Here is a 24,193-nt window from a genome sequence, read left to right on the forward strand (position 1 = left end):
GTATTATAATAATTATTATTTAAAACATATTTATATATACATAAAAGTATGTTAAAAATAAATATTAAATGATTGTAATACTCGTTTGACATTCCGATTTATATTAAACCGGTTAAATTCAAACTTATATGATTTTAAAATAAACGATTATTCAAAAATGAGTTTGATAAATTATGGGATTATTAAAAATGTGTTTAGAAGCTACTAGTTAAATTTTAAACTTTCTATATTTTACCCATGATCGGGCACGGTCAATTGATTTAATTTTTATTTATTAATTAATGACCAAATTTACACTCTAACAGACTGAAATAAATAAATATAGTTAATTCAAAAATTTGGAATTTTTCTAAGAACTTTTATTCGCCACTGATTATCAACGGACCACGATTTACAATCCGCATTAAAAATGTTGGTAATTAGAAAATAAATGTTTAATGGCTGCACTATTATTGATTGGTATTATGATGGAATGATTAAGTGAATGATAGTGTTTACACCTATCTACTTCTAATCTCTTATCTAAATATATATATGTTATATACGACTCAACCACCATAAATCCAATTGAGAATCAACAACTTTGAAATAATTGATTTCCTACCTTTAATTTGTTATAAGTCACAATCTTACTTCTCATTCATATATATATATATATATATATATATATATATATATATATATATATATATATATATATATATATATATATATATATATATATATATATATATAAGCATACTGCATATCATATGAAGAAGTATGTCAATTTCCTTTTTCTCTTGCCCTTTCCACCATAACCAAACATCACTCTTAAACAACCTTCACCACCATCATTCTATTTCTTTCTGATTGCTTCTGTTTCTTGTGTTACGATCAATCAAACCCAAACCAAACCACTATCGATCTAATAAGCTTCTATTGTAAACTGTATATTATATATTACAAGCAAACTACATATTACAAACTGCATATTATACAACTGCTATCGTCTCTATTTTACTCTTCATCATCACTCGATCCATGATGAGACCATCACCACGAAACCACCTTTCCACCATCTCTATTCACCAATGAACACTCCATTTTGAACCACCATCACCAAATCATCACTATGACCAACTGCTACTGCACGACTATGTTTCTATATCAGTAAAGCTGCCTGCACATATCCGAAGCTACTAACCTGCTGCTGTCGAAGTTTGCTATTACCAAAGACCCAAACAACACCACAAAACCTCACAACCGTAACTGCTATTGCTGCTGCACTACCATACCTATTGCAGTCATTGAAACCACCCATAACAGCCGTAAATCACCACACCTCTCTTCTTTTTCTGTTTAGAAATCGAAAGCAAACTAGCCATCGCCTGTAACCAAAAGGTATTGAAACCCATCAATATAATCACTTTATGCCTATATACTTAATTTCTACTAATAGCCAATACCATGAACAGTAAAATTAATAATAACAATCAAAAGTAATTTTGTTATCACAATTCTTAAGCAATTAAAATTTTCTGTGCATAACAATCCCTAAATCAGTAAAGACTATCAAATAAAAAATAAAAAAATTTAATTAATAATAATAACATCATAATAATTTGATTATAGGGTATCTTACTTGATCGTCCACAAGAATCATCTCGAATGATGAGACCTGAGATTGGGTTTTATGTAGGTTTGTTTCCATAGCAGAAACACTTGCACAGAATTCTCTAGGGTTCTAGAAATCGAATTTTTAAAATGAACTGAAACTAATTTAGGGTTCGAATTGGAACATATCGTGAATAGAATTCATAGGAAATTGTAAGCTGTTAGGATTCGATTTAGGGTTATCAGATTAAGTATTTGAGCGGTTCATGAATTTTAGCGTGAACAGAGTTGAAAGGAAAGGGATTGTAAGGAGATGAGGAATTGATAGGGTTTGAGAAATAGAAGGAAAGGAAAAATGAATCATGCTTGATCCATCCGATTATCTATCCGATTAAAAAAATATATAAATATATATAAATAAATAACCAAGTTTTAAATAAAATAAATATCGTTAATTGGATATCTATAAACTTGGGCTTAGGAGACCACTGTTGGGCTGAGATCAGATTATATATTGGGCCGAGACTCATTTTATTTTGGTGGGCAGGACTTTCAAATGATCATTACTTAATGAAGATGAAAACAGATATACGGTTTAATAAATTTAAGATACGAATTAATTTAGAAAATAGTAAATGGAGCAGATGGTTAAGGGTGTGGGTTGTTAAGCGAGAGGTCTCAGATTCGAGCCAGGGCTATTGTAATATTTTTTTGGGAAAAGATTATAAACTCTTTTAAGGGTATTATTATTATTATTATTATAAAAATTATACATTTTATTATTATTATCATTAATATTATTATTACTATCATTTTTATAATAATTATTATTATCATTATTATTATCTTTATTATTATTAACATTAATATTAATATAATTATTAACAAGTATTTTTATTTAGCATTAAGAAATTTTATCAAAATTAGTATCTTTATTGTAAAAATAATAAAAATTTTTTTACTTTATTATTATCATTATTAAAATGTTTATATAGTTTATTATTATTATTATCATTTTTATTATTAATATTAACATTATTATTAGTATTATTATTATTATTATTATTATTATTATTATTATTATTATTATTATTATTATTATTATTATTATTATTATTATAAGTATCATTATTATTAATATTATTAATATTACTCCTATTATTAATATTATAACAATTAAATATTAATTGTATCAAAATATATTTAATACGTATAACATAACTCTATTAGTATTTTTATAATAAATAATAATTATCTATCTAAAGTAAATAAAGTAAATATATCTACCTAAATTATTAAGGAAACCTATAAATTATTAAATTAAATATAATAATTATATCACTAAGAATAATACATAAATTTATTCGATTATAATTATGTGTGTTAATATATATATATAAATGATATAGGTTTGTGAATTCGAGGCCAACTCTGCATTGTTCAATGTCGTCATATGTATTTTTACTACAAAATACATTATGTTAGTTAATTTGCTCCCTTTTACTCTTTACATTTTTGAGACTGAGAATACATGCGCTGTTTTTACAACTGCTTTATTAAATGCTTTTGAAATATATTTTTAACTGAAAATACTTGAAATGCTTTTATAAATGTTTGACGAGATAGACATAAGCAAAACATTCCTCAAATGAATTATTATGCAGACAAAAATTCTGTGGATTATTATTGAATTAGTTGGACGTTATAATTGCCACTAATTGTTGTGAATATTTTCCCCTGATTATTATTGCTTGGTAACCTAAGAATTAGAATCGAGTATGGCCCTAATTCACTTGAATCCTAAAGGTAGCTACCGGGTTTAACACCCCCACCTAGAATGTTCACTAGACGGAAGGGCTAGTGGGCGTGGTGTTTAGTACTTCGAAGTTTATATATTATACAGACGAGATGTTCTGTTTTGGGGATATTATTTATGCGCATTATATGTTAAGGTCGGTTACCAAGCCAAGCAATGAATGAAAAGTGAATGTTATTTATCGAGAGAATGATTTTATACACAGTTTATGTGTATGATATTTTTGTACACGAGATATGTGTACGGTTACTAAGATTTATGAAAATGGTTTCATACACGAGATAGATGTACTGTATTTGAATCTTGTGGTCAATCAAAATGATGAATTTTATTGTTTACAATAAACTTATGAACTCACCAACCTTTTGGTTGACACTTGAAAGCATGTTTATTCTCAGGTATTAATGAAATCTTCCGCTGTGCATTTGCTCATTTTAGAGATATTACTTGGAGTCATTCATGGCATATTTTGAAAGACGTTGCATTCGATTCGTTGAGTTCATCAAGATTATTATTATGTCAATTATAGTTGGATATATTATGAAATGGTATGCATGCCATCAACTTTCAATGAAATGAAAGTTTGTCTTTTAAAAACGAATACAATGTTTATAAAATGTATCATATAGAGGTCAAGTACCTCGCGATGTAACCAAATGTAATGTATTCGTCCAGATGGATTAGGACGGGTCGTTATATGTGGTATAAGAGCGGTGGTCTTAGCGAACCAGGTCTTGCATTAGTGTGTCTAACTGATAGTTGTTTAGATACATTAGTGGGTCTGGACTTCGACCGTGTCTGCATGTCAAAAGTTTTGCTTATCATTTTGTGTCGAAAATCATCTGCTTATCATCCTTAGGAAATTACTTGCTTATCATTCTTAGTCTAGACAAGTCTTACTGCATTGATTGCATGAATAGTGTATAGACAAAATTCATATCTTAACGTATCTGCTACTTCATATCTTAGCGTATCTGTTACTGTAAACTTTGCCTAACATATTCCGTAAATCCCTCCGTAATCTACGGAATATATATATATATATATATATATATTCTATGTAATTAAAATACCATTCGATAGCCGTAAATCTTTTCATATCGAAAAATTCTTTACTCAATCGTACGAAATGGAACTCGCCACTAGTTCAAGTCCCTCGGATTCCAACATGGAGTCCCACTCAAGATCTGAAAGCAGTATAACCGGAATGGACCAACCAATCAGCCATCCTCAATTCATCTGATGGGTTCGTAGCCTACTTAATCATTGGAGGCAAGAAGAAGGTGATTCCTTCCACCAACCGAATTCACCTCTTGGTGAAGAACCTGATGCACTTATCGGCGAATCTGTCTGGAAAAAAAAACCATATTCACCCTCATTTTCAGGATATCTCGCCATGATTATATACTATCTAAAATTCTAAACCTTATTCATCCGCTCGTTCCAACCGACAATCATCCCTGAATAATAGAAAAAGTCAACGAATTTCGCGCTCGGGTAGTGACTTTGGAGAATATGATGCAAAATTTACCAGCTTCAGCAACATCCGCATCCCACACCTCAACATCTCATTCTGTACCTCGAGTATAATCATCGTTCTACACGATGTTCTACATCATTTATCTTCGTTCGACATGACGATTATGTAATCTCTAATGTTTTAGAGATTATATATTATTGTTCTAACGGTAAATCAAATGAGTTTAATATCATATTAACTCATTAAATCCATGATTACACCTGAAGAAAATGTATATGTATATATATTTTCATAAAGATTGTAATTGAAAAATTCCTTTGTACAAACTGTTAATGGTGAAAATATTTTAACGGGTAGGTAATACCCGAGGAATATTTAGATTTCACATTAATAAGTTACATTGTACATTCTTCGAATCTGATTCAACGGTCATTTACTATCCTACTTACATCTACAGAGATACGTATCTGTTCACCGCAGAATAACCATTTTTATTCAATTTCATATATGGATTTTGACTTATTAGAATCCAACAAGTGGCATAATGAAGAAAACATTTGACAAAATAAAATTTGTTAGAAACAAACAAATTAACTATGAGAAATTTTGTTAAGAATCCACGCTAACGAAATCCTAGCTAATGGTTCCTAGCTAACTGATTACATTTATTTATCACAATTTTATTTACCGTCATTTAATTCCTGTTATTTAATTTACGCACTTTAAATATCGGGACACGTATACAAGGTTTTGACATATCATATCGATGCATCTATATATATTATTTGGAATAACCATAGACACTCTATATGCAGTAATGCTTGAGTTAGCTATACAGGGTTGAGATTGATTCTTAAATAATATATATAATTTGAGTTGTGATCGAGTCTGAGACATGTACACGGGTCACGATACATATTAATTAATTCGAATATTATAAACTATATATAAATTATTGAGTTAGTGACTGTGGACTGCTAACTGTGGACTACCAAGATTGGACAATTAAAATGAATTAAAATATTGATTATAACATATGAAACTAAACAATTCTTCAAGTTTGCCACTTGATTTCATCTTAAACCGCATTTGTATCTTGACAATTACAATCCGCGTTTAAACCTTTCACGATTCTTGAAAACACCTCAATCGAGAGGATGAACCAACCGCACTTCATCTATGGAAGGAAAGATTTATGCATATAGTATTGCACCTGAAAAACTCTCAGAAACTGAGTAAACGTTTAACGCGTTGTTGTGCAAATTCCTTTAGCGTTACTATTACCGAAAATAACTTTGCAATCTCTTTCCAAATTAGCCAATTTTGTCACAGCTTCAGCAAGTCAACTTTGACTTTTAAATCGTACTAGTCTTATTATAACCTTGATGTATACGATTGCCCTTTCTTTATCGTTACCGGAGAAACATTTATATTCCACCACATTAGCAGTAAACTTCCCAGCAACTTCATTACTTATTGGCTTAAGTCTCTCCGAAGAACCGTTATAATTGTTCGTTAAAACCTATTCATATACTCATCCACATCTTTAACAAGAACTACCATACCAATTATCGGGAATCAGCAATCAGTACTTTGAAAACTCGCAGCATGCCTACATCAACAGTTATATGTATACATATAACCATTATCTCTTAGAATTATGATCTTTCGTTCTGAATTTCTGAAAAGCGCTTTAGCCTATGAATCAGTTTGATGAGTTTTGAAAAAGCTGATGAAGCAGTGAAAACTGAAGACTGCCTTAACAGTCAAAAGTTTGATAATAAAAATTGAGCAAACCATGAAGGAGACTCTGAACAAATCACAAGGACTAAACTTGTACATAAAGAATCCTAATGATTCTGTATCTGATGAAATATTTAGCTAACACCTTACTTCTGAATCTAAACCCTTACGGATAAATCTTCTTCATCATCCTTCGATATTAGAAATTCCAAGATATCATCGTATCGTTCATTATAAATATCCTCAACATTTCTGAAGATATTTTCATTCTTGCCTGATATTATTTACCTCTCCGCGTTATCAGTATTACATCATATAAGAAACTATTTAGTTTCTATATTCTATAAACTTTCGAGTTTAAATTATGAATGTTTTGAAGAAGTGTTGGGAATTGAAGCTTGAGTTAGTATAATATAATGACACTTGATCAACGTGATTATATTACAGTAAGTCATGCTGAGTTTCTAAATGGAACGTGATGATTCACAGATCATAACTTCATCATGTGCCATGTTACACGACTCTTACATTCAATCTAAGCTATAAACATATCAAGAATAAATTTTCTTGATAGTTCTATCTTTTCTCTGGAATTCTGGTAATTTAACCAATCGAAATCATGCTATTACAATCTCTCTCTTAGAACATCAGTCATGTTCATTCGAAACTCTATACCTACGAATTCTAGACCATTATTCGTTTGACTTAAAGTCGGGAAGAGAAAACAAAAGTATAAATTGAGAAAGTGAGAATAGATGGTATGAGCTGTCAAAATAAGAAAATGAAGAGGGTGGATTTATAGTAAAATATCTGACAGAACAATCAAAACAGATGATAGCATTTAATCAAGGAAGATTCTAATTTTCTTAATTACCGAAGAACCAAATCTTATTACTAGATTTCCTTTAAATTCCGGAAATCAACCGTGACTACGTCACCGGTTAAGACGAACTTGCATCTACTCTTTTTACTCTTTTGATATAGCTTCACTCGTACTCTTCATAAAAATCAAATTGTTTTATCTATATTACCCACTGATAATGAAATTCTATTTTATCAACTCATATTTGTCATGAAGACATTCTTATTGATAACCAAGACAACCACACTCAAATTTCGGGACGAAATTTCTCTAACGGGTAGGTATTGTGATGACCCGGAAATTTCTGATCAAATTTAAACTTTATTCTTATATGATTCCGATATGACAAGTAAAGTCTATTAAACAGAGTCTCAAAATGTTGGAACTATTTTTCATGAATGTATTTGACTTTCGACCATTCCCGACGATTCACGAACAACTATTTGTAAATAAATTATGTGTGTATATATATAAATAATAATTGGAAGTATAATTTGAAATATTGAATGTTGTTGTTATGAAATATAGTATTATAATAATTATTATTTAAAACATATTTATATATACATAAAAGTATACTAAAAATAAATATTAAATGATTGTAATACTCGTTTGACATTCCGATTGATATTAAACCGGTTAAATTCAAACTTATATGATTTTAATATAAACGATGATTCGAAAATGAGTTTTATTAATTATGGGCTTATTAAAAATGTGTTTAGAAGCTACTAGTTAAATTTTAAACTTTCTATATTTTACCCATGATCGGGCACGGTCAATTGATTTAATTTTTATTTATTAATTAATGACCAAATTTACACTCTAACAGACTGAAATAAATAAATATAGTTAATTTACAAATTTGGAATTTTTCTGAGAACTTTTATCTGCCACTGATTATTAACGGACCACGATTTACAATCCGCATTAAAAATGTTGGTAATTAGAATATAAATGTTTAATGGCTGCACTATTATTGATTGGTATTATGATGGAATGATTAAGTGAATGATAATGTTTACACCTATCTACTTCTAATCTCTTATCTATATATATATATATATATATATATATATATATATATATATATATATATATATATATATATATATATATATATATATATGTTATGTACGACTCAACCACCACAAATCCAATTGAGAATCAACAACTTTGAAATAATTGATTTCCTGCCTTTAATTTGTTATAAGTCACAATCTTACTTCTCATTCATATATACATATAAGCATACTGCATATCATATGAAGAAGTATGTCAATTTCCTTTTTCTCTTGCCCTTTCCACCATAACCAAACATCACTCTTAAACAACCTTCACCACCATCATTCTATTTCCTTCTGATTGCTTCTGTTTCTTGTGTAACGATCAATCAAAACCAAACCAAACCACTATCGATCTAATAAGCTTCTATTGTAATCTGTATATTATATATTACAAGCAAACTACATATTACAAACTGCATATTATACAAATGCTATCGTATCTATTTTACTCTTCATCATCACTTGAGCCATGATGAGACTATCACCACGAAACCACCTTTCCACCAGCTCTATTCACCAATGAACACCTCATTTTGAACCACCATCACCAAATCATCACTATGACCAACTGCTACTGCACGACTATGTGTCTATATCAGTAAAGCTGCCTGTACATATCCGAAGCTACTAACCTGCTGCTGTCGAAGTTTGCTGTTACCAAAGACCCAAACAACACCACAAAACCTCACAACTGTAACTGCTATTGCTGCTGCACTACCGTACCTATTGTAGTCATTGAAACCACCCATAACAGCCGTAAATCACCACACCTCTCTTCTTTTTCTGTTTAGAAACCGAAAGCAAACTAGCCATCGCATGTAACCAAAAGGTATTGAAACCCATCAATATAATCACTTTATGCCTATATACTTAATTTCTACGAATAGCCAATACCATGAACAGTAAAATTAATAATAACAATCAAAAGTAATTTTGTTATCACAATTCTTAAGCAAATAAAATTTTCTGTGCATAACAATCCCTAAATCAGTAAAGACTATCAAAAAAATTAATTATTAATAATAACATCATAATAATTTGATTATAGGGTATCTTACTTGATCGTCCACAAGAATCATCTCGAATGATGAGACCTGAGATTGGGTTTTATGTAGGTTTGTTTCCATAGCAGAAACACTTGCACAGAATTCTCTAGGGTTCTAGAAATCGAATTTTTAAAATGAACTGAAACCAATTTAGGGTTCGAATTGGAACATATCGTGAATAGAATTCATAGGAAATTGTAAGCTGTTAGGATTCGATTTAGGGTTATCAGATTAAGTATTTGAGCGGTTCATGAATTTTAGTGTGAACAGAGTTGAAAGGAAAGGGATTGTAAGGAGATGAGGAATTGATAGGGTTTGAGAAATAGAAGGAAAGGAAAAATGAATCGTGCTTGATCCATCCGATTATCTATCCGATTAAAAAAATATATAAATATATATAAATAAATAACCAAGTTTTAAATAAAATAAATATCGTTAATTGGATTTCTATAAACTTGGGCTTAGGAGACTGCTGTTGGGCCGAGATCAGATTATATATTAGGCCGAGACTCATTTTATTTTGGTGGGCTGGACTTTCAAATGATCATTACTTAATGAAGATGAAAACAGATATACGGTTTAATAAATTTAAAATACGAATTAATTTAGAAAATAGTAAATGGAGCAGATGGTTAAGGGTGTGGGTTGTTAAGCTAGAGGTCTCACGTTCGAGCAAGGGCTATAGTAATATTTTTTTGGGAAAAGATTATAAACTCTTTTAAGGGTATTATTATCATCATTATTATTATTATTATTATTATTATTATTATTATTATTATTATTATTATTATTATTATTATTCTTATTATAAAAATAATACATTTTATTATTATTATCATTAATATTATTATTACTATCATTTTTATAATTATTATTATAATTATTATTATTATCTTTACTATTATTAACATTAATATAATTATTAACAAGTATTTTTATTTAGCATTAAGAAATTTTATCAAAATTAGTATCTTTATTGTAAAAACAATAATTTTTTTTTACTTTATTATTATCATTATTAAAAATTTTATATAGTTTATTATTTTTATTATTAATATTAACATTATTAGTATTATTATTATTATTATTATTATTATTATTATTATTATTATAAGTATCATTATTATTAATATTATTAATATTACTCCTATTATTAATATTATAACAATTAAATATTAATTATATCAAAATATATTTAATACGTATAACATAACTCTATTAGTATTTTTATAATAAATAATAATTATCTATCTAAAGTAAATAAAGTAAATATATCTACCTAAATTATTAAGGAAACCTATAAATTATTAAATATAATAATTATATCACTAAGAATAATACATAAATTTGTTCGATTACAATTATGTGTGTTAATATATATATAAATGATATAGGTTCGTGAATCCGAGGCCAACCCTGCATTGTTCAATGTTGTCATATGTATTTTTACTACAAAATACATTATGTAAGTTCATTTGCTCTCTTTTACTCTTTACATTTTTGGGACTGAGAATACATACGCTGTTTTTACAACTGCTTTATTAAATGCTTTTGAAATATATTTTGAACTAAAAATACATGAAATTCTTTAATAAATGTTTGATGAGATAGACACAAGCAAAACATTCCTCGAATGAATTATTATGCAGACGAAAGTTCTGTGGATTATTATTGAATTAGTTGGACGTTATAATTGCCACTAATTGTTGTGAATATTTTTCCCTGATTATTATTGCTTGGTAACCTAAGAATTAGAATCGGGTATGGCCCTAATTCACACGAATCCTAAAGGTAGCTACCGGGTTTAACACCCCCACCCAGAATGTTCACTAGACGGAAGGGCTAGTGGGCGTGGTGTTTAGTACTTCGAAGTTTATATATTATACAGACGAGATGTTCTGTTTTGGGGATATTATTTATGCGCATTATATGTTAAGGTCGGTTACCAAGCTAAGCAATAAATGAAAAGTGAATGTTATGTATCGAGAGAATGATTTTATACACAGGTTATGTGTATGATATTTTTGTACACAAGATATGTGTATGGTTACTAAGATTTATGAAAATGGTTTCGTACACGAGATAGGTGTACTGTATTTGAATCTTGTGGTATATCAAAATGATGAATTTTATTTTTTAAAATAAACTTATGAACTCACAAACCTTTTGGTTGACACTTGAAAGCATGTTTATTCTCGGGTATGAAAGAAATCTTTCGCTGTGCATTTGCTCATTTTAGAGATATTACTTGGAGTCATTCATGGCATATTTTGAAAGACGTTGCATTCGAGTCGTTGAGTTCATCAAGATTATTATTAAGTCAATTATAGTTGGATATATTATGAAATGGTATGCATGCCGTCAACTTTTGATGAAATGAAAGTTTGTCTTTTAAAAACGAATGCAATGTTTATAAAATGTATCATATAGAGGTCAAGTACCTCGCGATGTAACCAAATGTAATGTATTCGTCCAGATGGATTAGGACGGGTCATTATATTATGGGACAAACTGTCGAATTTTATGCAAAGACATGATGGTTTTGGGGATATGAACGAAGTTACAGATGAATCGGAAAGAATGGGTGCCCATTTTATTCGCCGAGATGCCGAAAAGTTCAAGAATTTTATTGGTTCGCATGGTCTTGTTGACATGAGCCTAGGTGGTCGAAGATTTACATGGATTAATAAAACGACCACCAAAATGAGCCTATCGATAGAGTTCTCTTATCTCCGAATGTGTTAAATATCTTCTCCGATTTAAAACTCGTTACGTTACCTAAAGGATGGTCCAACCACTTACCATTGTTGGTACGTGGTGATAAAATCGATTTCGGCCCTATCCCTTTTAAGTGTTACAATTCATGGAATTTTGATAGTGATTTTGTCGAACTTATGAATAATGCAATTAATGAGATATTTTCAATCCATGACATGCATTTACACGACATGATGAAAAAACTCAAAGATGTTATTCGACCTTTGCCAAAACGAATCATGAAAATGGGAGACTAAACGCAACACGCTAATGGGCCAATTAGATGCTTTAGAGGCCCAGATCGAGAACTTAGATCCTACTGCCTCTGATGTTGAGCAACTTCGTCTTATTCATATCAATTTATCTCATGAACTTGATAAAATTGATCAATCCGATAACATAGACTTGTTGCAAAAATCTCGTATTAAATGGGATATAGAAGGAGACGAAAACTCAAAGTTCTTTCATTGTTTGTTAAAACAGAGACGTAAAACTCAAACGATAAATGGAATTAACTTTGAAGGTGAATGGATAACGAAACCGGACATCATTAAATCGGTGTTCTTTGATTTTTACAAATCAAAATTCGCAGCTCCTGATTCTCCTTTTATTCGGCCTGATCTCACTCCGACATCGATACTAGATGAAGAAGATAATTTACGTCTTCAGGTGGATGTTCTTGAAGAAATAATTCGTAACGCGGTTTGGGATTGTGGTAGTGATAAGGCTCCAGGCCCCGTTGGTTTTACTTTTGCTTTTGTGAAGAAATTTTGGCAACTTTTGAAATCCGAATTCGTGGCTTGTATTTCGAAAGCATTTCGTGAAGGGAGTATGCCCAAAGGAGCCGGTTCAACATTTATTACGTTAATCCTTAAGGTATCTAACCCGTCTTTTATTAAAGATTATAGGCATATTTCTCTTATTAGTGTCGTGTATAAGGTGATCACTAAAATCCTTACTTCAAGATTAGCCGTTGTGATTGATAAGATTATAGGTTGAGAACAATCCGCGTTTATTGCCGGGAGACAAATTTTCGATGGCCCTCTTATCCTTAATGAGGTAATGGGTTGGTACAGGAAAAAGAAATATAAGCTTATGATTTTTAAAATCGATTTTGAAAAGGCTTACGATTCGATTAGATGGGATTTTCTTGATTATATTTTAGATTTGTTAGGTTTCGGCCATCGTTGGAAATCATGGATCCATATGTGTTTAGTTTTGGCCCGGACGTCCGTTCTTATAAACGGGAGTCCTACTAAAGAGTTTAGAATCAAACGCGGTTTTAGATAAGGTGACCCATTGAGTCCTTTCCTATTTCTCATAATTATGGAAGGATTGAACCTTTGTTTTAAACGTGAGGTCGAACGTGGTAATTTATCAGGTGCTAAAGTGGGATCTCCTTCGGTCACTATTTCCCACCTTTTTTACGCCGATGACGCCATCATTATTTCCAAATGGAATCGTGATGAACTCAGTTGCATTATTAGAGTCCTTGATCGATTTCATGAGTGGTCTGGTTTATCGGTTAACATATCTAAATCTTCCTTATTCGGTGTTTGTGTATCCACCTCGGAAGTAGACGATTTTACATCTTTCACAGGTTGTTCTAAAGGTGTAGTACCTTTCACCTATCTTGGCTTACCAACGGGGGTTTCAATGAATCGTTTAGCTCATTGGAATACTCTTTTGGATAAGTTCAAGAAACAATTATCCGGTTGGAAGGCTAATCTTTTATCGATAGGTGGTCGCCTTACTCTAATTCGTTCTGTTCTTAACTCACTTGGCATTTACTACTTTTCGTTGTTTAAATGCCCGGATTCGATAGTTAATGACATAGAGAGTCTTCGATCGAATTTCTTTTGGGGCTCATGTAGTGATGCTAAAAAGATGCATTGGTTACGTTGGGATCAAGTCATTGCCCCAATGGATCAAGGTGGTCTAAACATTGGTAGCACATGTGCATTTAACTATGCATTACTCTTAAAGTGGATATGGCATTTCACCACGGATGTCGAATCACATTGGGGCTCGGTTATACGAGCTATATATGGGTCACAAGGAGGTCTTGATGGAATGTTTACCAATACTCCATCTATTTGGTTGACAATCGTTAAATTGTTTTAAAAAATCAAGAATGACTCACTTATTCCTCCAAACACGCTTCGTATTAAAGTGGGTAATGGTGAGTCCATAAAGTTTTGGAAAGACAATTGGATAGGTAATGGCCCGTTATGTTCGTTGTATGATCGTTTATTTCATTTAGACCCAAATCCCGATTGCAAGTTAGCGGACCGGTTTGTCAATGGCGCTTGGTTTTGGGATTAGTCTACACGCGATATTGGGGCAAGGAACGAGTCCTTACTGGTGCAGATCACGATTCTGTTGTCCACTTATCATCCTTCGCTCGAGTTGCAAGACAAATGGGTTTGGGATATCTCGGACGACGAGTCTTTCCACGTTAATTGTACCCGTTCTTGGTTCGATAGTGCCTTACTTCCGAACACGATTGTTAAGTTCAATTGGGTAAAACAAACTCCAAGGAAAGTTAACGTTTTCTTATGGCGAGTTGCTTGGAATAGATTACCTACACGACTCAATATTTCGGCCCGTGGGTTAGAGATTAATGCTATCTGGTGTCCCATTTGCATGTCCGGTATCGAATCTCTAGACCATGTCTTATTCGAATGTGAGTTGGCTACTTCTATTGGCGTCACTTAAACATTTGGATCAACGAAAATTTCATGCAAGACTTTGTTTCATGGTCGAATTGGTTTGATTGGTTTCAAAGTTGGCGAGCATCCGAGTCATCTAAGGTGAAGCTTTTTGCGATCGTAGCATCAAGTTTGTGGCTTCTATGGCACTTCCGAAACAACCTTCTTTTTGCATCTTCTAAAATGAAGAAAGATTGTTTATTTGATTCAATTCGTAATTTTTCTTTTAGTTGGATTAGAAATAGAGGAAAAATAGATATTTCTTGAAATTTTTGGCTAATTAAGCCGTTGTAAACTTTGTTATTTGCTTCCTAGCATCTTGTTAGGAAGTTTTCAATAATAAATTTTATTTTACTGGTCAAAAAAAATAAAAATAAACGAATATTAGATATTCACCTCCTTTTCACCCTAACATGTGTGATAATTACATACTCCGTATATACAAAGATGATGGTAGGGAATGGGAAGACACCGGGTATACAACTAAAATTTATACGGAGCATATTATTTTTGGCACAAGTTGCATAACTCTATTATTGCAAGGTATTACATGATCATTGATGTAATATAATCCAAAAGAAGTCAGTGTGTGTGTATATATATATATATATATATATATATATATATATATATATATATATATATATATATATATATATATATATATATATATATATATATATATATATAGTCTACTTGCACCATATACATACATATACATAGTAGAGAGATCAAATGAGAACTTTTTAGTGGGAGAACCCTGAGAACTCAAAAATACACTGAAATTCGAACAAAAGGGGTAAATTCGAGCAAAAAAGTGGGCGGATGAACAAAAAAAGGGAAATTTGAACAAAATAACGTGATATTCGAACAAAAAAAAAGGCGGGCGAACAAAAACGTAGATAGTCGAACAAAAAAATTGAAAGTCGAACAAAATGTGTTCTACATTTTTGATAGTCGAACAAAAAAAAAATGTAGAACACAGCGGTAGTCGAACAAAAAAACTGGTAGTCGAACAAAAATGTGTTCTACATTTTGGTAATTCGAACAAAAAAAACGTTCGTCCGTATTTTTTTTGTTCGACTACCGTGATTTTTGTTCGTCCGTCTCCCCTTTTTGCTCGTCTGTGCCTATTTTTGTTCGAATTTCAGTGTATTTTTGTGACGACCCATCCTTATCCCCCTGGACGAAGTCATCAACATTTGGTCCCATTACGATGATCGACTCCAAGTAATGTCCTTAAATTGAGCAAATGCACAGCGGAAGACTTAATTCGTACCTGAGAATAAACATGCTTTAAAGTGTCAACCAAAAGGTTGGTGAGTTCATAGGTTTATCATAACAATCATTTCAATATTTTAATAGACCACAAGATTTCATAATCATAAACATAATACACTCGCAAGTGTATGTAAAGCATTCTAAGTGGTTGAGCACCTGGTAACCGTACTTAACATTTAATCACGTCGCATATTCCCTTTATTATGAAATCTCACTACACCGTACCAAGTGTAGTCACCGAAACGAAGTACTGTGCAACCGTTGAATACTGGTCGTCCAGTCCGGTTGGGGTTGTCAGGCCCGATAGATCTATCAACAGGATTCGCGTTTACAATACCCATGTAAATAGTAGTTACCAAGCTACAGGGAAATATGCCAGTGGTACAACTCAACGTAGAATATATTTTTAAGTACTTGTGTCTATTTTGTAAACATTTATAAAAGCAGCGCATGTATTCTCAGCCCAAAAATATATATTGCAAAAGCAATTAAAAAGGGAGCAAATGAAACTCACCATACTGTATTTTGTAGTAAAAATACATATGACGTCATTGAACAAGTATAGGATTTGCCTTGGATTCACGAACCTATATCAGTTGCATATTTATTAACACATATCCCATTTAATCAACTATGTTTACTTGTATTTTATAATTTATTAAAATTAGTATCTTTAAATATAATTATACTTATAATAAATATATAATATATAGTTTAATTAAAGTTTTATCAATATAAGTAGTAATATATTAGTTAAAAAACATATTAGTATGTAATATTAGTTGTCTTGTAATATATTTTTATATAGATACATTTGTTTGTTAAAAATAATAATTATAATAATACAAAAAAATAATAATAATAGTAATGATAATAAAAATAACAGTACTTTTACTTAATAACAATACTAATAACGAAAATAATAATAATAATAATAATAATAATAATAATAATAATAATAATAATAATAATAATAGTAATAATAATAATAATAATAATAATAATAATAATAATAATAATAATAATAATAATAATAATAATAATAATAATAATAATAATAATAAATATTATAAAACTACCTTAAAGGCTTTCCTAAAAAGATTTGCCAAGGACGATGCTCGAACCCAAGACCTCTTGATTACCCATTTTAATCTGTTTTATTTTATTCTTCTTCACCAAAAATTCAATCGCTCACGTTCATTGTTTTCATCATAAACTGTTACCATACATTAATGGATCCTCATCATCATTTACTAGTATTTGATGTCACCCAAATCATCATCATCATTATCATAATTAAGTATTATTCGAATATCATTCGAACGTCGTCATTACTATTTATCATCTAATAACTCATCATCTTATCGTATATCGTTTACATTTTTATGTTTCCTCATCAACCAAACTTGCTACCATTTTCGTTTGTCATTACTTGACTATCATAATTCGATCATTATCATCTTAAGCTATCTTGTTATAATTTATTACTTCCACAGCTCGTCAAAACTATTTCATTAGTAAGCCTAGTTCCTCGGTCTAATAACATAAATAATTATGGTCCAATGTTTCAAGTCATTCTAGAATTTAAATGGCCCAACATCCCTTCGGCCCAACTTAATTATCATTTCACGGTCCAAGATTTTTGTCAGTCCAATATGGAAATTGAATTAGTAACGAAAGGTAGCATCTTATGTGGGGTTTTCGGTGTTCAAAAGAAACAGACAAGCAGCAGGAAATATCGTGACCCTCTAAATCATTTTCCATCTAATTTATTAATGTATCACTTTCAAGACAACCAATTCTTTGTCTGCCACTTCTTAATCAATCCATTAATCAATTCAAAAGTGCCTTTCCTAATTTGTTTACTATAACCCAAAAGTTTGTCCATAAGTATAATATCACTTAAATGGACAAGATAGCATGCAACGGTCATAGCATTCGTTGGAGCATGAAACAAAAGGATTTGCAGCCCATACGTTGACTATACAAACAGGAAATATAGGAGAAGTTTTTGTGGGTTTCATGAAGGGTATTATAGTGGTTTAAAACAGAAACAATGAGTATGTAAAAGCAGCTCATGGTGATACATACGTGGTGTGTGGTTTTGGTTTTATCGACAGAAACAGAAATAGAAATGGGTGGTGATGGCGGTTTGTTTACGATGACATAGACGACGGTTTTAAAATGATGAAGAAAGGTGGTCTCATGAGTTGTGGTGTTCAAGTTGATCCGAGAACCATAAAAGCTGTAGTAGTTTGTTTTGGTGATGTTTGTGGTGATCTTAACGTGAACAAAACAGAAAAAAAAAATGGCGGTTGTTGTTGATGAGATTTTATGGCGATGATGGATTTAATAGTCGTTTGTCATTTGAAACAGAAAAATAGTGAGAGAGATAGATAGGTGTTTGGTGATGGTTTGAAGTTGAGATGGGGGTCGTAAAGGTTGTGTATTGTTTGTGACGATGATGATGATTAGGGTCGATGTTTGTCATAACCCGTCCTTAACCATAAGAACGTGTTAGATAACGTATGATTTCATTGCGAGGTATTGACCTCTATATGCGACATTTTTAAAAGAGAAACTGCATATATTATACATTACAAACCATAACCATTATTTTTGTTACAAGCTTTAGACAATAAAAAGATGATTATCGTTTAGCGATAATCTTCGACTTACAAACTTTACATATAATGATAACAACACGATTTCGAGCATATTTTACAACACAAATCCTTGGGTATGCAGTTTTATTTTTGACACAAATATGCGTACGCAAGATCCTGCTCAAATTCAACATAATGCAGCGGAAACTTCTAATTATCACCTGAGAATAAACATGTTTAAAACGTCAACATAAAGTTGGTGAGATATAGGTTTAGTGCCAGCAGCAATATATATATAGACCACAAGATTTCGTATATAAACAGTTTAATAAAAATATTCTAAGTGGTTGAGCACTTGGTAACCATACTTAACATTTAATCACGTCGCATATTCCCTTTATTATGAAATCTTACTACACCGTACCAAGTGTAGTCACGAAACGAAGTACTGTGCAACCGTTGAATACTGGTCGTCCAGTTCGGTTGGGGTTGTCAGGCCCGATAGATCTATCAACAGGATTCGCGTTTACAATACCGCTGTAAATAACAGTTACCAAGCTACAGGGAAGTATGCCAGTGGTACAACTCAACGTAGAATATATTTTTCAGTTACTTGTGTCCATAACGTAAAACATAAAATACATGTATTCTCATCCCGAAATATTTAGAGTTTAAAAGTGGGACTATATACTCACTTTCGTCTTGAAGATATATATATAATTTGACTTGGTCTCCGGTTGATATCACGAACCTATCCATATATAATATATCAATACCTTTTCTTTTTAAACAAACGTCACATATATATACTTGTTATACTTTTAATACTTTGAATAATTCCTTAGTCCGTAGTTAGCAGTTCGTTGTTAGTAATTCAATTTTAATGGTTCATTTTTAGATGTTTAATATACCCGCAATGAAATAAATAAAACCCCCAACGAAATAAATAAAACCTCATCGTATATGTATTGGTCGAGATTAATCTTGACCCACGGTACCGGTGTTGTCAAATGACGTGTTGCGTACATAAAGTACCGGTGTTGTCAAATGACGTGTTGCGTACAATCATGGGATCTTATGATTAATCTTCTCGTGTTGTTTACGGGTGATCCTGAACCATATAAAATTGAATTATAAGTACATATATATAAAATATCATGTTAACTTAAAAAGATGTGATTTATTTAATTTTTCCCAATTATTTTCGTGGCTAAACTAGTCTTGGATATCCGATTTTGTTTCGGTCATAGTTTCTTCGTTACAACTCCGTTTTCGTTGATTCAACTTGCCATCTCCTTGGATCGAGTCCCTCTTTAAGACTATGAACTGTAAATACCTTAGTTTGTATTCAAAATCACACGGCATAGGTCAAACTTTAGTGAAACTTATGAAGTTAATCATTTTCCATCATGTAAACAACCTTAAATGATTATTTTTCTAAAAATACTTATACTTTGAGTTAAATCATGAAATTTTTATGTGTTATCATATTCATAGTAAAAATCATTTTTCCAGAAAATAAACCTCCAATTCAAAGTTTAAGATGGTTTTTAATTATCCAACCCAAAACAGCCCCCGGTTACACTCCGACGTCATAAAAACAATTTTTAAGGTGTTCTTTGAAAAACCAAGTTATACCTTGTTAAATTAGCATATATTTAAGTTATATTACAGGTCTTGAAGTATTTTAAAAGTTAAGTTAGAAGGATCTATTTAGTTTGCAAACAAGTTTGAAAACATTCAAACTATGTTCTTGTTGTTAAAATTGTATACCACAAAATATGATAGCTATATATATATGAATCGAATAAGGTTATGAACATAGATACTACCTCAAGTTCCTTGGACAAGGTTTCTGTAAAAGAGGAGTAAGAACCTAGAACCAAAAGGGTGATGGAATTGGATGAAAGATTGGAAGTAAGTTTGTGTTCTTGGAAGGATTTCTTGAAGTGTTTTTGTAAGGTTTTCTTATGAGATTTAAGTGTTGTTTTTGAAGCTAAATGATGGAGAAAATGCTTGGAGATGATCAAGTATGAAGTTAAGAGTATTTTGAGAGAGAAATGGAAGTGTAAGTATGAGAAAATGGGGTGAAGAAATGGTGTGCATGCATAAAAACGTTTTTAGGTTATAAAGGAAAAAAAAGATACCTAACTTTGTTTTCTTGCTAAATAATTCATGCTACTTGACAAATGGTTGGTTCCACATGTTTCTTAATCATTTAAGGCTGCTAAGGAGCAGATTTTTATTGGTATATACCAATAGTAAATACATCTAGAAGCTGCGTATGATACGGGTACATATACCCTAGGTATACGTATAGAAATCTTTGAGAAAACGGAACGAGGATTCAAATATAGCTATCTTTTGTAAATATACTTATATTGTTTTATGTATTTAAGTCTTTAAAAGTGATTAAATACATTACTTATACGATATATGTATAAACATTATAGGTCATAAGTATTTAAGTCAAATAACGTTACGTATGGTTATCGTTTTGAAAACTTAAGTTAGTAGTTTCAAAATATACTTATAACTTATTGTTATTAATACAAAATGAGATATTAAAACATTCTTAGGTCATGTTAAATATGTATATATACATATATATACACCAACGTATAATTATCATATATTGTATAGTTCGTGATATCATCGGTCAAACTAGACGGTCAAACGTTGTGTAAAACTCTTTTCGAAAAACATAAGTCTCGACAATTTGGATTGCTTATCATGTTGGTAAGGTTTAATTTATGTAAATATTAATCTTATAAGTATAGAACGATCGAAAAAGTGCGGGTCGTTACATTACCTCCCCGTTAAATAAATTTCGTCCCGAAATTTTAAAATTGTACCTATTTTGCGTCATCGAGAAACAAGTGTGGATACTTTTGTTTCATCTGATCCTCCCGTTCCCACGTAAACTCGGGACCTCTTCGAGCATTCCAACGAACCTTAACGATCGGTATGTTGCTCTGCTTGAGCTGTTTAACTTCACGGTCCATGATTTCGATTGGTTCTTCGACGAATTGTAGTTTCTCGTCGACATGGATTTCTTCAAGAGGAATGGTGAGGTCTTCCTTTGCAAGACACTTCTTAAGGTTCGAGACGTGAAAGGTATTATGTACTCCGGCGAGTTGTTGCGGTAACTCGAGTCGATAAGCTACCGGTCCAATGCGTTCGATGATCTTGAACGGGCCTACATATCTTGGGTTCAGTTTACCCCTTTTTCCAAAACGTATCACACCTTTCCAAGGTGACACCTTTAGCATAACCATGTCACCGATCTGAAACTCTAATGGTTTCCTTCGGACATCGGCGTAGCTCTTTTGGCGACTACGGGCTGTTTTCAATCTCTCCTTGATTTGTACTATCTTCTCAGTCGTTTCGTGTATGATCTCGGGACCAGTTAAATGTCGATCTCCTACTTCATTCCAACAGATAGGAGATCTACACTTCCTTCCATACAATGCTTCGAATGGTGCAGCTTTAATGCTCGCATGATAACTATTATTATACGAGAATTCTGCTAACGGTAAATACTTATCCCATCCGTTTCCAAAATCGATCACACATGCCCTGAGCATGTCTTCAAGAGTCTGAATTGTTCTTTCACTCTACCCGTCGGTTTGCGGATGATACGCGGTACTCATATCCAAACGAGTTCCTAGGGCCTCCTGTAGTGATTGCCAGAACTTTGATGTAAATCTACTATCACGATCGGATATAATGGAAATAGGTATTCCATGCCTTGAAACAACTTCCTTTATATACAATCGTAATAGTTTCTCCATTCTATCCGTTTCCTTTATAGGCAAGAAGTGTGCAGACTTGGTGAGACGATCAACAATCACCCAAATTGAAATGTCCCGTTCTTATTGATTAAAAACGTTCCATATTAATTGATTTCGTTGCGAGGTTTTGACCTCTATATGAGACGTTTTTCAAAGACTGCATTCATTTTTAAAACAAACCATAACCTTTATTTCATAAATAAAGGTTTAAAAAGCTTTACGTAGATTATCAAATAATGATAATCTAAAATATCCTGTTTACACACGACCATTACATAATGGTTTACAATACAAATATGTTACATCGAAATCAGTTTCTTGAATGCAGTTTTTACACAATATCATACAAACATGGACTCCAAATCTTGTCCTTATTTTAGTATGCAACAGCGGAAGCTCTTAATATTCACCTGAGAATAAACATGCTTTAAACGTCAACAAAAATGTTGGTGAGTTATAGGTTTAACCTATATATATCAAATCGTAACAATAGACCACAAGATTTCATATTTCAATACACATCCCATACATAGAGATAAAAATCATTCATATGGTGAACACCTGGTAACCGACAATAACACGATGCATATATAAGAATATCCCCATCATTCCGGGACACCCTTCGGATATGATATAAATTTCGAAGTACTAAAGCATCCGGTACTTTGGATGGGGTTTGTTAGGCCCAATAGATCTATCTTTAGGATTCACGTCAATTAGGGTGTCTGTTCCCTAATTCTTAGATTACCAGACTTAATAAAAAGGGGCATATTCGATTTCGATAATTCAACCATAGAATGTAGTTTCACGTACTTGTGTCTATTTTGTAAATCATTTATAAAACCTGCATGTATTCTCATCCCAAAAATATTAGATTTTAAAAGTGGGACTATAACTCACTTTCACGGATTTTTACTTCGTCGGGAAGTAAGACTTGGCCACTGGTTGATTCACGAACCTATAACAATATATACATATATATCAAAGTATGTTCAAAATATATTTACAACACTTTTAATATATTTTGATGTTTTAAGTTTATTAAGTCAGCTGTCCTCGTTAGTAACCTACAACTAGTTGTCCACAGTTAGATGTACAAAAATAAATCGATAAATATTATCTTGAATCAATCCACGACCCAGTGTATACGTATCTCAGTATTGATCACAACTCAAACTATATATATTTTGGAATCAACCTCAACCCTGTATAGCTAACTCCAACATTCACATATAGAGTGTCTATGGTTGTTCCGAAATATATATAGATGTGTCGACATGATAGGTCGAAACATTGTATACGTGTCTATGGTATCTCAAGATTACATAATATATAATACAAGTTGATTAAGTTATGGTTGGAATAGATTTGTTACCAATTTTCACGTAGCTAAAATGAGAAAAATTATCCAATCTTGTTTTACCCATAACTTCT

General features: G+C 31.5%; 1 protein-coding gene across 1 annotated transcript; it reads left to right on the plus strand.

Annotated features, from left to right (window-relative positions):
- The first annotated feature begins 13,693 nt into the window (after positions 1–13,693).
- On the plus strand, positions 13,694–14,829 carry LOC139854887 (uncharacterized). The gene is made up of 2 exons (XM_071844160.1): positions 13,694–14,442; positions 14,631–14,829. Exons 1-2 carry the CDS (start codon positions 13,694–13,696, stop codon positions 14,827–14,829), a joined length of 948 nt encoding a protein of 315 aa, XP_071700261.1.
- Positions 14,830–24,193: the final 9,364 nt, after the last annotated feature.

Source organism: Rutidosis leptorrhynchoides, chromosome 6, assembly GCF_046630445.1.
Source record: "Rutidosis leptorrhynchoides isolate AG116_Rl617_1_P2 chromosome 6, CSIRO_AGI_Rlap_v1, whole genome shotgun sequence".
Lineage (NCBI taxonomy): Eukaryota > Viridiplantae > Streptophyta > Magnoliopsida > Asterales > Asteraceae > Rutidosis > Rutidosis leptorrhynchoides.

Bases quoted from the DNA above. Each gene is read 5' to 3' on its own strand.
- LOC139854887 (XM_071844160.1), top strand. From the start codon at position 13,694: ATGGAAGGATTGAACCTTTGTTTTAAACGTGAGGTCGAACGTGGTAAT. The intron at 14,443-14,630 runs GTTTACCAATAC...TATTTCATTTAG, and splicing joins CAAGGAGGTCTTGATGGAAT to ACCCAAATCCCGATTGCAAG.